Source organism: Falco rusticolus, chromosome 5, assembly GCF_015220075.1.
Source record: "Falco rusticolus isolate bFalRus1 chromosome 5, bFalRus1.pri, whole genome shotgun sequence".
NCBI lineage: Eukaryota > Metazoa > Chordata > Aves > Falconiformes > Falconidae > Falco > Falco rusticolus.
In genome coordinates this window covers 540,800-555,555 of record NC_051191.1, presented here as the reverse complement: position 1 = coordinate 555,555, position 14,756 = coordinate 540,800, and the positions used below count along the sequence as shown (strand labels likewise).

The following is a 14,756-nucleotide window of genomic DNA, read 5'->3' as shown; positions in this document are numbered from 1 at the left end:
CCATGGTCACAAGGAAATCAATGGCAGTCAAGGACAGAGAGTAAATCCAAAAAGCTCTTGCTCTGGTAATTAAAAATATGCAGTTTATACATAAAATTACAAAAATTCTAACGTTCCACGGCAAAAGCTCTTTCATATATTCAACACTTATGAGCAGGAAAGAAGTTTACAAAATAAATAGTAATACTGAGGTTTTAAGATGGTTCAGAATATTCAAGAAAAGTAAGAAATTACAAACCTTAGAAAAAAGCCAAAGGATTTCTTCATCTAAAAGTGCCACTGCTAGAAACGTGGCATTCTGAAAAAAACAAAGGATCAGCACCAACAACAGTTAGAAATGCAGAGATAAACACTCCAAACAGCAGACAGTAGTCTTCTTGTTGTCCTGTTCTGCTAACAGCTGCACTAAAAACATTCTCATTTTGTATTTGTATTTCTCTCTTTAAGTATGTAAAGCATAAACTTGAGGCCAAAACAGACCTGAGGGTCTGTTTATATTGCTATTTTTTGAAAAAAGCAAAACAAAACACCTAACTATTGTCTATTCAATTAAATCTGTATCACAAAATCCAAACAGATGAAGGATGCGTAGCTTTTTATTTCTTTGTATCTACACACGAGATTTCAGACCACTTCTTTCAGGTTATTCAAATGGGAAGTTTTCCTACTGTACATATTATAAAAAAGTGACAAGAGGCAAACACCGATTCCCTACCTAAAATAATCTGCTCCTCACAGACATGGCAAGCCAATTCACAGCCACTTCCAAGCAAACACAGCCATAGGAAAACACAATAGTTTGAATTCAACTCCAGTGAGTAGTATACATGTAAACAGGATCTTCCCAATCAAAACTAGCTTTAGAACAAACCAGAAAAACCCCAAAACCCAATTGCAAAAATGAACCAACCCCCCCCCCCCCCCCAAACTCCACAATACATTACAAGGTTTCATGTCAGGCCCAAAGCTCTACTTCTGATAAATTTATCTTGCCACATAAAGAAAAAAAAAAGAAAAGAAAAAGCTGAAAAGCAGTATTCTGCATATCTGATTTCGAGTGCCGTGAATTCACCATAGCCTGAATTTCTTATGGTAACTGTTAGTAGATTAAAGCTCCCTTAAGATTTCACAACGCTGCCCATTTGGAAAGTATTAGTGCCGAAGTAAGTGTCCCGGAACTACGTCTGTGTTAACTTCACATAGAGCCCCACCACTTTTACAACCATATTTCAATTTAATTATTGTACACAGGTTAACAAAAATGTATCACAAGTGAAACTAAACACCGGATTTAACAAAAACAATATTCAGAATGGTACAACACATGTTCATTTTCTCCAGGAAATAACATTACAACTGTTCATCTCAGGACAATTTAGCCACACTAGAGACAGAAGTTCTGTTAAAATGCAACTGTGGTCTACTAAGCCACTTACTTTAGCACTACAGAGTATTTGAAGTCAGAGCCCTACAGCCGAGGCTTAAAAATCATTTAAGAGTCAAACCCCCAAATGTCTTACAGTCAAAATGACAGTATTTAAAAAAAAACCACCACAAAATAACCCCCAAACAATTAATCAGAAGGCTGCTGTATATAGTTTTATCCTCTTCATAGCACTCTCTATTCATATAATTGCTTGTATCATTGGTAATAGGGTCTGTATCTGGCTTGATCAGGGTGGTGTGGTCCAGGAAGTGGGGCCTGAGCAGGAGGCCCTTGCATCCTTGGAGGTGGCGGTGGCCCCCTTGGAGCTGGCCATATCCCTGGACTCATTCCCCCCGGCTGTGTGAAAGGGGGACTAAGAGTTCCTTGATCTTCACTGAACTGTGGCAAAGAGTTAGGATTATAGTGATGGGGAGGGGGTGCATTTACATTTACGGGTGGGCCTCCGTGCTGCGGAGGGGGAGGTCCTGGAGGAGGATGATTCATATATGGTGGCATCTGGGCAATTATATGTCCAGGTGGTGGGGTTATTGGAGGAGGAGCAGAGGTCATTGGTGGTGGAGGCGCTTGGCTATATACCATGTGAGGAGTACCTGCTGCCTGGGGAGGATGCTGCAGCGGATGGCTTATTGGTGGAGGTGGTGGGGGTGGGGGTGCATAGTGTTGCTGTGGAGGCATAATATGATGAGGGTGCGATACCACTGGTTGACCCTGATATTCAGGATGATGATGAGCAGGTGCAGGGGCTGGTGGAGGTGGTTCTCGAGCACCTGAATTCGAATCATCCTGAATAGGGACGGTTATTAAGTTGCTGTGTTTTCTTGTTGAGATGCGGAAGGTGTCCTGACTGACCGGGCGAGGTGGTGGTGGAGCCATTGACATCTCAGCAGGAGGCGCACGAATGTCTTCATGTGGCTGGTTATAATGCTCATGTGGCACGTGCTGTAAAGGAGGTGGTGGCATCATGATGTGCTGCTTTGGCGGAATGTGGCTCATATGATGTTTCTCAGGTGGCATTATGAAACGCTCAGGAATTTCTGCAGGCGGTGGGGCAATAGGAGGATGTACAGGTTCGATTGGAGGACGAGTAACAGGCTTTCCAGCTCTCATATGACGGTGGTTGATGTGAGCTTGTAAGTCCCTCTGTGACAGGTAAGTTCTCTTGCAGCCTTGAACAATGCTACACATGAAGAGAGACCCTCGTACACACTGCTCAATTCGCTGCACGGGTTCGTTACAGCTAAATCAGAAGAAAATATTTGTTTATTGTCATCACAGAGAACTCTATCTGCAATGCTTTTTTATTTTAAAAGCCAACCAGTTTACCATAGTTACCCAAATTAGAACTGATGCATTTTCCCCTGCTGTAGCAATGAAAGAAACAATTCATTAATTCTGAAGTTTATCTAGTTTTTAAGTCTCCAAACACAACTATGAAAGAACATAAAAATTTCATGAGGTTGAAATTCATAAATAGCATCACTCTCAAATTCCTTCTGTGCATTAAGACTTACCAAGAGTCACTCTAAGTAAATTAAACTGCCGTTCATTCCTTTTCAAAATGAGAGTAGTTACACGTTATCTACTCAAATACTTAAAACAGCAAACACTGATCTCTCACAATCCCAAAATATGGGATACAAAACTATAATCAAGTTGTGTAGTAAAGAGTACTCTACTGCCTCTGCTAAATGTGCACAAGAAAGAACCATGTTAACACAGTATCTGAAATAAGATATTTAAGTTATTTTCCTACATTTCCTTTAACAACAAATCTTGAGATAACTTACCCCGGACACATCTTGTCTCCCTTCTTCTCATGTAGTATAGCACAGTCATAGCAGAAAACATGCTTGCAAGGTATCTAGAGACAAAAAATGGCTCTCTTAAGACACTGTATATAAATATCTATGGAACTTTGCAAAACACAGTTCTTCCCTCCAGCACGTAATAAAACTAAGTTACCTATGAGGTAAACAGGCATAGCAGTACTTAGCGTCTTTACATAGACGCTTTCTAAAACAGTCTGCGTTGAGTTTGGGGTTTTCTGGGGTAGGTTTGTTAGGGTTTTTAAAGTGTTGGCAAAAGTTTAAGTCTTGCAATAATACAAACACTGAATATTCACAGAAGCTGCATACGCAATCTTACTACACTTGTCTTGCTGGCAAGGAATGAAAGTTTTAAAAGCATTAACTGTCATTAAGTCAGATCCTGAAGTCTGTTACATCACACTTGAAAGTATAGATTAATCTCAGGGATTTTGTTACACTAATTTTAAAGGGACATACAAGTGAACAATGTTTTCAAACTTCGCTGCAAGTCTTCAATTGATATAAAGAGCTTATTTTTAAAGCTAAGTGGTATAAGGTCAAAACCCACTGAACTTGCAGGTTTTTCATTGGTGACAGTGTTTGCTTTTTTGTTTAAAGTTTTCAATCTTACTTTATTAAATTGGGGAGTAAAGTGAGATCAGACAGACAGAACAAAAACACTTCAACAATGAAGGCCCCTGGTTCCATCCTGGTATTCTTCTACTGTATATTCAGAGGCCTGCTGAAATCAGTAACCTCTAGAGGCCTCAGACACATCGTAAAACCTAGTTTTACCTAATGGGGATGAACCATGGCCGCATCTTCCACTGGTAATTTCACTCACCATACGTCCATACATTTTGATGGGCAATCCACACTTATCACAGAAATGGACCGGTGTATCGTCCTTTTCCCCCAGCAAGTTTATCTGATAGGATAGAGAAAGGGGTGGGAGAACAAAACCACACATTACTAAAGCTTCTTATTTTGATTATCACCAACACAGCCATTATTTCTGATTTAGCTGAGCAGGAAGCAAGAACACCACAAACGTGAAAAAGCAGATGTATTTTCAGTCAGTCAAAAACAACAGAAGCACTTTTATTTAAGCAGGTATCTACCAGGACTACCTACAGCTTGGTATGATTCACAACTTCCCACCCATGACTTTACCTTATAGTCCCAAAAGATGGGTCCAGGGAACCTCCTTTGATTGCCAAACATTTCACCTCCTTTGCACTCGTATCGCTCCTCTTTGTTATATTCAAATTCTTCTGTGGAAAGCAGAATGAGAAGAAAGACACAAGCCAACCACAACGCTTTCCTAATTGACACCGGCTGCTATTAAGAGCATGTGTCACTCTGTACTGAAGTCATCAAGAAATGCCACAGCGCTTCCAATCTGCTTGGCTCAGTCTACAGAAAGGTACAGTCAAAACAGTAAACAGTCTGTTTCGGGAACATGCATCATTTAATGCTCATAGTGTAGCAGTACCCTGAAATTTGAAACTTGTTTTGCACTTAAGACAGAACCTTGGACTCTAAGTCTCCAAGACTGAATAAAGTCTTGAACAATGCTGCAGAATAATATACTTCCCCACTACAGGGCTAGTATTTTTATTAATTTACCTTCATCACCAACTTGTGTCTTTGAAGGCATTCTGTTCATAGTTCTTGCAGTTCGAGGTGCAGGTTTGGTTTTATTGGCCTGTTTTGAGATCAGCTTTATAGGGATTCTTCTACGAACATCAAGACCACCCAATGATCCTGAACTATTTGTTCCTTGCAAATCATTGTCTATGAAAGAAAACAAAAAGTGTATGTAATTTTTCAGTTATCTAATAGTTTCTAAAGAGGCTAAATATTAACAGAAGTTTTAAGAAAAGTAATTTTTAAAGCTTCATACAACATATCAAAGTTTAATCACTAGGAAATAAGTATCTTCCCACACAATTTCTTGTAAAGGTCAAGTCACAATACTGTATTGGGAACAACTGTGATTTTAGGAAATCTAGTACTAAAAATAAAGCTGTTTTTAAAAGCTAGTCTGTCATTTCTGCACAACAGAAAAAACCATGAATTTTACAGCTCCTCTCATAGTGTGAATAGTAATGAAGAGTCAATTCTTTGTACAACCTTGACAACATACAATTTCTTATGAGAAAAGGCAATTTCTACAATTTATGTAAATTGTTCATTAAAGTTGGAAGGAAACTATATATAAGTATACTTTATATATAACTATTAACTCAGCATCTTGGCATATCACTTAGAAGTTTAGCATAACATATCACAAAGACATCAGTACTTAAGATTATGTAGTAGTATCCTCTCTAAATTGAAAATTATTGTTCCTCACTATGTACAGAATTCTCTTTAACCAGATTTAAATCCAAGCACCAGGACAAAGGAAGCAAGAAATAGCCTGACACATGTGTTAGACACAGGCTCCAAGAGATAATCTAGAGGGAATATTGCAACAAGCAACACCAATGAAGTGGGCACAACTCCCTCAACTTCTAATGAGTCTACCTTAAATTGTTGCGTAGCATCTCATTCATGCATAAATGAAGTTATGTCCTTCATGAATTTACTTAGCTCGCTTTCATCATAATGGAAAATTCCATTCTGACAGGTGTTTCAAAGCAAGACATGCTCAGCCTCGAATGGGCACACCACAAGCTGTTAACAGTGTGAGCCCTGCCATTCCACTCAGTACGGTACTGCAGCCCTGGAATGACTGCTGAGGCCCTGAAGGATTACAGCACGGCAGCATGTGGACACTGAAGTTAGGGCCCTATTAGTGTAACCGCACAATGGTTCACAAACTACTGTCCTTCAGACCCTATAACCACCCAACGCAACACAACAAGTAGGAGGAGGGGGAAAAAAAAAAACCAAAACAGCACTGCTCTAAGTTATTCGGCAGCTACCACCAAAGCCAGGAACAGTTTCAAAACAGGACTGTGTCCCAACAGCCACTTTACCTCAAAATCAAAGGCTTTCAATTTCCTCTGACAGATCAAATTTATTTATTTCTCTTAGCACTGTCGTTGAAATATTTCACTCAAAAAGACAACGTGGAAAAAGGCAAAACCCAATAAAGCTTGCTTTAATTTTGTTCATTTGTTGCTTTTAAGCTGTCCTGATGGCTAAACAGGTGACCCAGCAAGCATACAGCTATGACACCAGGCTTCCCCAGAAACTGCTGGACTACATCAGAGCCAACGCTAATTTTCTTCCTGTTGGGAAATTCTGTTTTCTACCAGAACACACAAAAATGCAACATTATAGACCAGAAAAAATCCTGCAGGATCTCAATCTATTTGCAAATAGGGATAATGAAAACAAATTTAAAAAACCCCAACCCTGTGTATTATTTAACCCATTGAACTGCCAACAGGAAACAATTACATTCTGACGCTTTTCTTCCATGTACCTTTGCAAGCCAGGAATATTTATGTGAGTTAGCTGCACATCTAATCCAAACTAGCAAGCTTATTAATAATTCACATGTTGTGGAACGATAATTGATTCTAGCCTGTGCAAGCATACCTAGCAGGATTAAGTCCAGAAAAAATTTGAAAAACATACCAAAATTGTTAAGACTACTTCAGGAAGTTTCGATTAGAGGTGATGCATCCTCCTGAACTGTCACCTTCATCAACATTTCTTAATTTTTATTTTTGCATTTCAGGGTTTTTTAGATTCATACAGTTCAGGTACTTACACAAATGCATACAAATATATACTTATACATACAAATTTATCATGCGGTCCTTGCTAAAAGAAAGAAAACCAATCAACCAAACAAAAAACCTAGCAAAACCCCCACGCTCACGCGTCTATTCACGAGGCCACGCTAGCACGCTAGCCAGCGAAGCTCTCGCCGCTGCAAAACCAGATTTAAGCACATGAGAAAGTTTCCTCTCCGAAACACAACCACGGAACCAGAAAACCCATCTTCAGCGCCCATGTCAGGAAACGCGGCGGGCGAGCAGCGCCTCGTCGCCGCCTCCGAAGCGCCGCAGGCCGCATCCACCTGCCGCGGGCCCGCGGGCCCCCGCACGCCGGCCCGCCCGGCAGCGCGCAGCCGCCACCGGCAGCGGCCGCGCCTGACGCTGCGTCAGCTCCCCGCGCCCCGCCAGCCGCCCCGGGACGGCAACGGGGGCGCCACCGCAGAGCGGCCCCTCGGGCCGGGCGCGGCCGTGCCGGGGGTGGGGGCGGGGGACGGCGAGCCCGGCGATGAGGGGAAGGGACCAGGCCCCGCCGCGCGGGCCGCGGGGAACCGCGGCGAACCCGGGCCCCGCCGGCGTTACCGGGCGCCGGGCCGCATCCTACCGCTACCCTGGCGCCGCCCCGCACCCGGCGGCCTCGCGTGCGGCTTTCCCCCGCCCGGTAGCGCGGAGCGGGCCCAGGCGGGGACGGGTATAAACGCGTCTCCCGGCCTCTCCCCTCCTCACCATTGTGGTCCATGATTCGGCGCGGGGCACTGTGGGAGCGGAAGGGCGCGGCCGGAAGCGGAAGCGACCGGCAGACGGGCGGGAGGGGCGTGAAAAAGTCCGCAGGGGAGAAGCCGTTGTGGTGCAGCGCTTGCTGGCCCCGCGTGGCCGCAGGACGGGGAGGGCATGGTGGGGCCTGGGGGCGCTGGGCCGAATAGCGCCGCGCCGCAGCGGGACCCCAGTCCGCCCGGCTCTGCGGCGAGGCCGGAGTGGAAGGCGCGGCGAGGCCGCAGTGCCTGCCGGGATGGGGCTGGGGGACCGCCGCCCCCTGCGGGTGTAGCGCCGCGCCTGCGCGCTGCGGCCAGCGGCGGGAGCCGGGGCGCGCCGGACGTGGCGGCGGGGCTAGGCGGGAGCAGCGGGGGCGCCCGGCGGCGCGTAGATGTGTGCGCGCTGGTCAGGCTTGCAGGCCGGGAAGCGCTGGCAGCCGCCGGGGCGGAGTTGGGGCGCGCTGTGGCCCGGGCGGTGTCGCCCGTGGGAACGCCTGGGAGCCGCCGCGGGGAGAGGGAGCTGGAACCGGGGGCGCAACCCCATGGCTTCCTGCGAAGGGTACAGTTAAAAATGGGGGGTGGGGTGTCTTTGTTCCGGAGCCGTGCCGCCCTGCCGGCGGGCCTCCGTGGGAGCGGGACGGCCGGAACCCGCGCCGGGCAGCCCGGGGATGTGCCATGGGAACGGCCGGTTCCCGGCAGTTCGGGCGTGAGAAACGCCGGTGACTTGGAGCCGTGAGCCGCCGGCGGGCCCGAAAGCCTCGCAGCAGCAGCGCTTTGCCTCGCGAGACCGCTTAGTGTAGTTCGCATCAACTTTGCGTTCTGTAAATCCTATCTAATTAGGTGGGATACTGTCTGTATAGAGTGCTTCTGTAGCACTAAACAACGTAAATACAATTAAATCGTAGGTTATAGGGGAGAAGACAGTAGCCTCAAGCCGTCCTTCCACACCCCTAAGGTAGGGTATCTGCTCCATACACTTCAGGTTGGTGACGTCTCACTGAAAGTCTCCAGGGTTGGGATCTTGTGTCCCTACAGGCAATGCTTCTCAGTATCTTTATAGCCTTAATATTTAAAAGCTACCTTTTAAGCCTAATGTTTCTTGTCTTATCTCCACAATGCAGCGAGAACAGGTTTTCCCTTTTCATAGCATGGTTCGGGTTGGAAGGGATGTTAAAGCTTATCTTAGTCCACCCCCCCTGCCATGGGCAGGGACACCTGCCACCAGACCAGGTTGCTCCAAGCCCCATCCAGCCTGGCCTGGAACACTGCCAGGGATGGGGCAGCCACAGCTGCTCTGGGCAGCCTGTGCCAGGGGCTCACCTCCCTCACAGGAAAGAATTCATTCCTAATATCTAAACCAAATCTACCCTCTCTTAGTTTAAACCTGTTGCCCCTTGTCCTGTCACACAAGCCCTACTAAAGTCTTGTTCCTCAAAAGGCAGACCCAAGGAAAGCGTGATGCTGATCCCTCCATAATATGCTTTATTTTCCCAATAGTAATTCACAAAGAGGAGAGTTTAAAAAAAACCCAAACGTGCAGATGCATGGAGCATGTTTTCAGTGTGCACAACTTTATTTTCTAGTTAATGGATACAATTACTTTTAAAATACAGCTTTTTAAAAGGGTAAAAAAACTTAAAATACATCTCCAAATTTAATACCTGACATGCAAAGACAGAATAGTAATACTCAAAATGCATACAAAAATACCACTTCTTCATTCTACTGGAAAAAGATAAGCACATCTAGTTGCATTACTTATGGATGTTTGAATTAGTACAAAACTAGAGAATTTTAGCTTAATTGCAAAATCAATTATTTTGGTATCCTTCATTTTGATGGATACACAGATAGAAAGTGAAGAAGCATATACTCCCTGACCCACTGAGAAAGGTATTTGAATGCCTTCTGCATGTTACTGCTTACCGTTCTGTCTAACTGTAGGCTTTGTGTGAAAAGCTGTGTTTCAGAAAAGGCTGGCTATTTTGTGCCAGTTAAATTAAGAACAAATACAGCCATGCCTAGAAGAATTATGCAGGCTACAAATAAAGAATAAGTCCATCGCATCCTATTTTATCACAATGAATTCCAGCTGAAATGTCATATTTGGAAAGGAAAGTGGAAGACTGTTGAATATTCAATTGCTTTTTCTAAATACCTGTATGGACAAGAACTGGAGAAGATTCAAAAAATAATGTAAGCCCACATCTTGGGCAAGCAAGAGTCTATACTCAAACTTCACAGTGCAGATGTTCCCTTGAGGAAAAAAATAAATCCACTGCTATATTTTATACCGTCTTTTCCATAGTATGTGTTCTATGCAAAAATTAACTGAAAGCTCACTTGCCAGTCCCAGGTATAATATTTTACATTTACTTTTTACATAAAATATACATCCACTTTAGAAAAGGAATACACCTTCTGAGAAACACTTACTGGCCTTGTCCTTCTGTCACCAGCCTTGTGCACTGGCCACGTTAATGAAAGGTTAATGTAGGTGGGGGCCATGGACGGAGGGGAAGGTTGTGCTCAGTACTGTGGACAGAAGTGCCACCCTCCTGCATTAGGCTGGCGAACAGGTGAATGAGGACAGGTAGCGCTAAAAACGTGAATTGTCAAATCACAGCCTGAGCCTAAGCATTAGTGTAAATAGAAATTAATACTTGCATCTGAGGAGGTGCAGATCAGTCCGATTTGCCTCTTAAACACACACCTCAGCTTCTGGAGATGCCAATCTGACATACAAATGACATATGTCTGCTTCTAAATACAAGCCTGAATTTTTGCTGGCTTGGACTGGAACATCGGTATCATCTAGGTTCAAGCCTGTATTGCATTTGAAATAAGAAACTTCACTGACTGAAGTTTTTGTCTTAATTAGAGAATAAAGATGCCAGTCCGGTGCTGTTACCTACTGTGTAAGATACTGTCCAACTGAGTAAAGTTTATAGGATTTTTTTCACTGATTTTGATGGAGTTCACTCAGGTCCTTAAGACAGAAAAAATTACTTAGTGCTGAGCTTTTCACCTGAGATTTTCTGCTAACACTACTTGCAGCAAAAATCTCTGTGTAGTGTGACACAGGAAAATTTATCTGATGTAATCAAATAAGGATACTTAAATATGTGAACATACTGAAGCTAATTAGCCCACATTGTGAAATTTAAAGGGTTTTTATACCTGGACATTTCTTAACACTCTTATTATTATCTGTTCCCTCACCATGCAAGGCTTTTTCCCTTAAAAAAAATAATATAGTGCTAAAAAATTTAAGATAGCAGTCTTTTTTCCATCAAAACATATTTCTTTGTGAAAAGAAAGAACATTGATTTCCTGCATATCTATTTTATATAGTCCTAAAGTAAGGATTAAAGTTTTGCAGGTCAAATCGTTTATCTTCTGTAAATTATTGCACTTGTGCATTATGGACTTTCAAATGTAAAAGAACAGCAGCAGTCTGATGTAGAATATTAAAAGGAAAAATATGCTATATAAAAATATAACCATTCATTAAACTAAATAAAATTCTATATTCCATTTAAAAAAAAAAAAACCACAAACGTCTATATTAGGTCACATTCTGACGACTTTACTTGCACTCAGTAGCAGCCAGTTCTACAAATTCCACTGAGTACTTGGGGACTAAAGTTTTCCTTAATGTAATTTATGTCATGGTCTGCCTCTTGATGAAAGATACATAACCTAGCCAACATAATCTTCTGTGTATACTTCCTTTCAGGGACGATCATTGATAGTAGTGCATGATTTGCTACAATGAGATTAATGCAGAACTAATGAACCCCTATCCAAGGGTCTTTTCTACTGAAACTTGCCCTATTAAAAGTTTTACAGTAGTTCGGTGCCATTTTCTGTTCATGTGACTTTCACCCATCACCTGTTTCAGTTACCTAACAACCTGCAGCAGTTTAAGGAATTGCTTGGAAAAAGTGATCATGATACATTTTTCAAGACTTCTCAGCACGTTTGCTCACACTAATGTTCTAGAATTGCAAAGCCTTGGCCAGCTAGAACTCCAGCCCTCTTGCTAGGCATTGTACAAATACAGGATAAAAGGCTTGCCATCCAAAGATTTTGATCCCTTTGACTCTCCTGGACAGACCACAAAGCAGCTTTTCATCCTGTACATGCTGATAAAAGTGTAACGCACCTTCTGCCTGACTAGTCCCAAAACTGAGTACATCTTCAGTAGGAGTCTTCTGAATTTTTTAATCAACATGTCATATTGGAAAATGCTTGCTGAATCAAGGTGCAGAGTATTTCTGGGATAACGTTAGCTAAAATTTGGAAATTTCTAGAGATCTGTATCATTCAGACAAACAATCAGGGTTTTCTTCAAGTGCAAAGATTGGCTTCATTGCAGAAAATGCTTATATAGTACTGGTGCGTAAATGTTGCTGTGAGTTCACAGGCAGGACAGTACCAGCAGTTCGTCTTCATGAAGCAAGTCTGCGCATAGCCTAATGGAATGGTTTTCAGACAGTGGAGAGAAACATGCCATGGTTAATTTTGAGTACACATTGCTTGGCAAAACAAAATGTTTGTGTATGTGTTAACTAAAACCTGCCAAGTTCAACACGGCCTCAGTGAAAGTACAGAGAAAGTAAGTGTTCTGAGGCAGCTGCCCTCTGATGTGTGTCTGCATCGGACAATTCAGTCGGGAAGCTGCAGGTTGGAAGGTTTCTAGCTCTCACCTTCAAAATGAGGCTATAAAGGTGGGGGACAGAAACCTCCCAGAACACTCTTTGACCTTGGATTGGTAGTTTTGGCTTCTTTTCTTATTTAATGACCAATATAAATATCTAAGCAATCCTGTGAATAGAAATCAGAATTCAAGTCTTTTTGGCCTGCCTTTCCCAAATGCTTCTGTTACAGAATCATAGTGTCTCTAGCTTTTTTAATCATGCCTTTCTGCACTATGACTTTCAGGGGAGTCAAAAGTGCTTCTCCCCTTATTAGCGATAAAGAATAATATTTGGGCCTCTTGCAGTTTTCATACCAATCCAAAATGGATAGGTGAATCAGGAGTACCAAGTATCACAATCTACTGACCAAGCCCTGATGAAGTTTGAGAGGCTTTTGCTTACAGTCTCGCTTTCTCCTCTCACCAATCTGCCTTCCGAGCTGACCTTACCTTTTCCTACAGGACTTCGTGCTACGGTAGATACTACAATGCAGGGTGATGATGAGAACCTCTACGCAGCCACAGCCTCCTCTTACCAACTTCCCTTCAGGAACCTCTACATCCCAGAGGCACAGCAACCTTGCTGCGGCATTTAGCTAGAGCATGACACAGAGAAGGATCACAGCATTCCTGCTGCTGGTGGAGCAGAGAGGCCAAGCACAGGGTGCTACCCCATTTTAGATCGGGAATTAGGAATGGAGTTCTGACTAGTACCACAGCAGCATGATAGGAGGGATAGATAGTAATCATGCCTTTACCTACATGGAATGTTGTAATGCTTCCAAGGCATTGATGCATCACTAGTTTAATCTGTCTCAGATTATAAAAGGGTATTTAGCCCAATCTCTTGTTTTCTGAGTAAGTGGCTTGTGTGCTGCACGGTTATTTTAGCGGCAAATGCTACTTTGTTTTCTGGCAGTGTTCTGTAACTACAAAATACCACGGTATTGCTTTAATGGACTTGTGTTGTTGCATTTAGTTATGTCCAGTACACAGCTTTGCTGCAGCTTCCTGTAAAATGTTCACATTGTGCAAGAAGGTGTCTGCTGTGTTACAATGAGGAACGAAGGGGGAAGGTTGACCATAATTTTGGGCTTGGGTGCCTCAAGCCTTACAAAGTCATCTTTTAGGCACCTAGCTCATGTTTAGATCCATTTATAAGCCTGTGTAAGGCAAAAGTAGTCCTAAAGCAACAGAGGAGATGCTTCTGCACATACAATCTGCTACCTCTCAAGAAAAATTTGACCTCCTCCATTAAGCACTGACATTCAGGTACCCAGGATGGAATTTATTTATGGAGAAGGAAACTGTTGAGGGCTCAGTTCATCCCCCATACTCTCACAGCATGGCTCAGTGCTACAGGCAAAGGAGTAAAGCCAGCAGTATTCTGTAAGTAACAGACACATTCGGTTCTAAAGTGCATACCTCTTCCTGAACATCGAGTTCATCATCAGGCCGGCTTGTTTCTGTGAATTCTATGGGTTCTTTAGACTCCTGCATGAGGGAAATCTTGACAGAAAGAAATTAAGAAACATCATGAGTTATGTATGCATTGTCCATATCACTGAACTTGATTTATTACTCTGAAGCACCTTAAGATAACTTCCACAACTTACAAGAGTCTGTTGTTTACCATTCCGTGACAAAGCTGTTGATTTAGTTCAACTGAGAGGTACTTAAATGTTGAAAAGCTTTTGGTCCTGCCTCTCCTCATATGACTAGTTACAGCTTTGTAAAAATAATAAAAGCAGAATCTATCTCTGAACTGCTGTATAGCTTTGGCAAAATGTTAATCTCTACTATAAGACAGTAGTATGCAAAAATTACCAAAAAATAAGGGTCCTGTCTTATTTATTAGTAATATTAATTTTAATTACTATTTATTTGTAATACTGTAATAGTGATTGCTAGGGAAGGAATTGTTATGAAAAGACAGGAGAACATTATAAGGCCATTTTCCTAATGGAGGCCCACAGAAACACAGAATATAATTAGGAAATGCACAGAAAAGGGCAGCAGGAATGAACACTGGCATGGAACAGCTTCCATACACACACCAAGTAGAATGGGACTCCTCAGCTTTGATCAGAAGTATATGAAATTATTAATGGTGTTGGGAAAGGGAGCAGGGAATGATTATTTGTTGCAGCTAACAATCCAGAAATTGAACAGGCTTAAAACAAACACGAAATATCTGTCATATAACACGTTTCAAATTACAGAACCCATCTCCACAGGATAATGTCAAGCTAGAACATGTAAAGGGTTTCCAAAAGGAGTATGGCAGACATCAAAAAAACCTCCTGTAAT

General features: G+C 42.8%; 2 protein-coding genes and 1 long non-coding RNA gene across 11 annotated transcripts in view; 1 reads left to right on the top strand and 2 right to left on the bottom strand.

Annotated features, from left to right (window-relative positions):
- Window positions 1–578: 578 nt before the first annotated feature.
- On the bottom strand, window positions 579–7,969 carry CBLL1 (Cbl proto-oncogene like 1). 6 transcript variants are annotated; one of them, XM_037388761.1, is made up of 6 exons: window positions 7,719–7,969; window positions 4,885–5,052; window positions 4,429–4,529; window positions 4,100–4,183; window positions 3,235–3,308; window positions 579–2,684 (listed from the first exon to the last, which is right to left on the bottom strand). In XM_037388761.1, the coding sequence occupies exons 1-6, from the start codon at window positions 7,729–7,731 to the stop codon at window positions 1,643–1,645; spliced, it is 1,482 nt and encodes a 493-aa protein (XP_037244658.1). In that variant the 5' UTR covers window positions 7,732–7,969; the 3' UTR covers window positions 579–1,642. The 6 variants fall into 6 exon arrangements, with proteins under 6 accessions (XP_037244658.1, XP_037244659.1, XP_037244654.1 ...); XM_037388762.1 differs by having other exon boundaries at window positions 4,429–4,526; XM_037388757.1 differs by lacking the exon at window positions 7,719–7,969 and adding an exon at window positions 6,850–7,305.
- Window positions 7,970–8,078: 109 nt separating this feature from the next.
- LOC119148507 overlaps window positions 8,079–14,756 on the top strand; it is a 10,052-nt gene continuing 3,374 nt past the window's right edge. Inside the window, exons 1-2 of one of the 2 annotated variants that reach the window (XR_005104410.1) lie at window positions 8,079–8,303; window positions 8,650–8,699. This is a non-coding gene — a long non-coding RNA (uncharacterized LOC119148507). The other variant, XR_005104409.1, reaches the window with a different exon arrangement.
- Window positions 9,018–14,756, bottom strand: part of SLC26A4 (solute carrier family 26 member 4) — a 27,698-nt gene continuing 21,959 nt past the window's right edge. For 2 of the 3 annotated variants that reach the window (XM_037388753.1, XM_037388755.1), the window contains one exon: window positions 9,018–13,955. In XM_037388753.1, coding sequence (XP_037244650.1) covers window positions 13,803–13,955 — 153 coding nt within the window. In that variant the 3' untranslated portion in view covers window positions 9,018–13,802. The remainder of the gene's footprint in view (window positions 13,956–14,756) is intronic. The other variant, XM_037388754.1, reaches the window with a different exon arrangement.

Excerpts from the sequence above, each read along its gene's own strand:
- CBLL1 (XM_037388761.1), bottom strand. Across the intron at positions 4,184-4,428 it reads CCATCTTTTGGGACTATAAG|ATAAACTTGCTGGGGGAAAA; the intron begins GTAAAGTCATGG and ends CTATCCTATCAG. Across the intron at positions 2,685-3,234 it reads GGAGACAAGATGTGTCCGGG|CTGTAACGAACCCGTGCAGC; the intron begins GTAAGTTATCTC and ends CTTCTGATTTAG.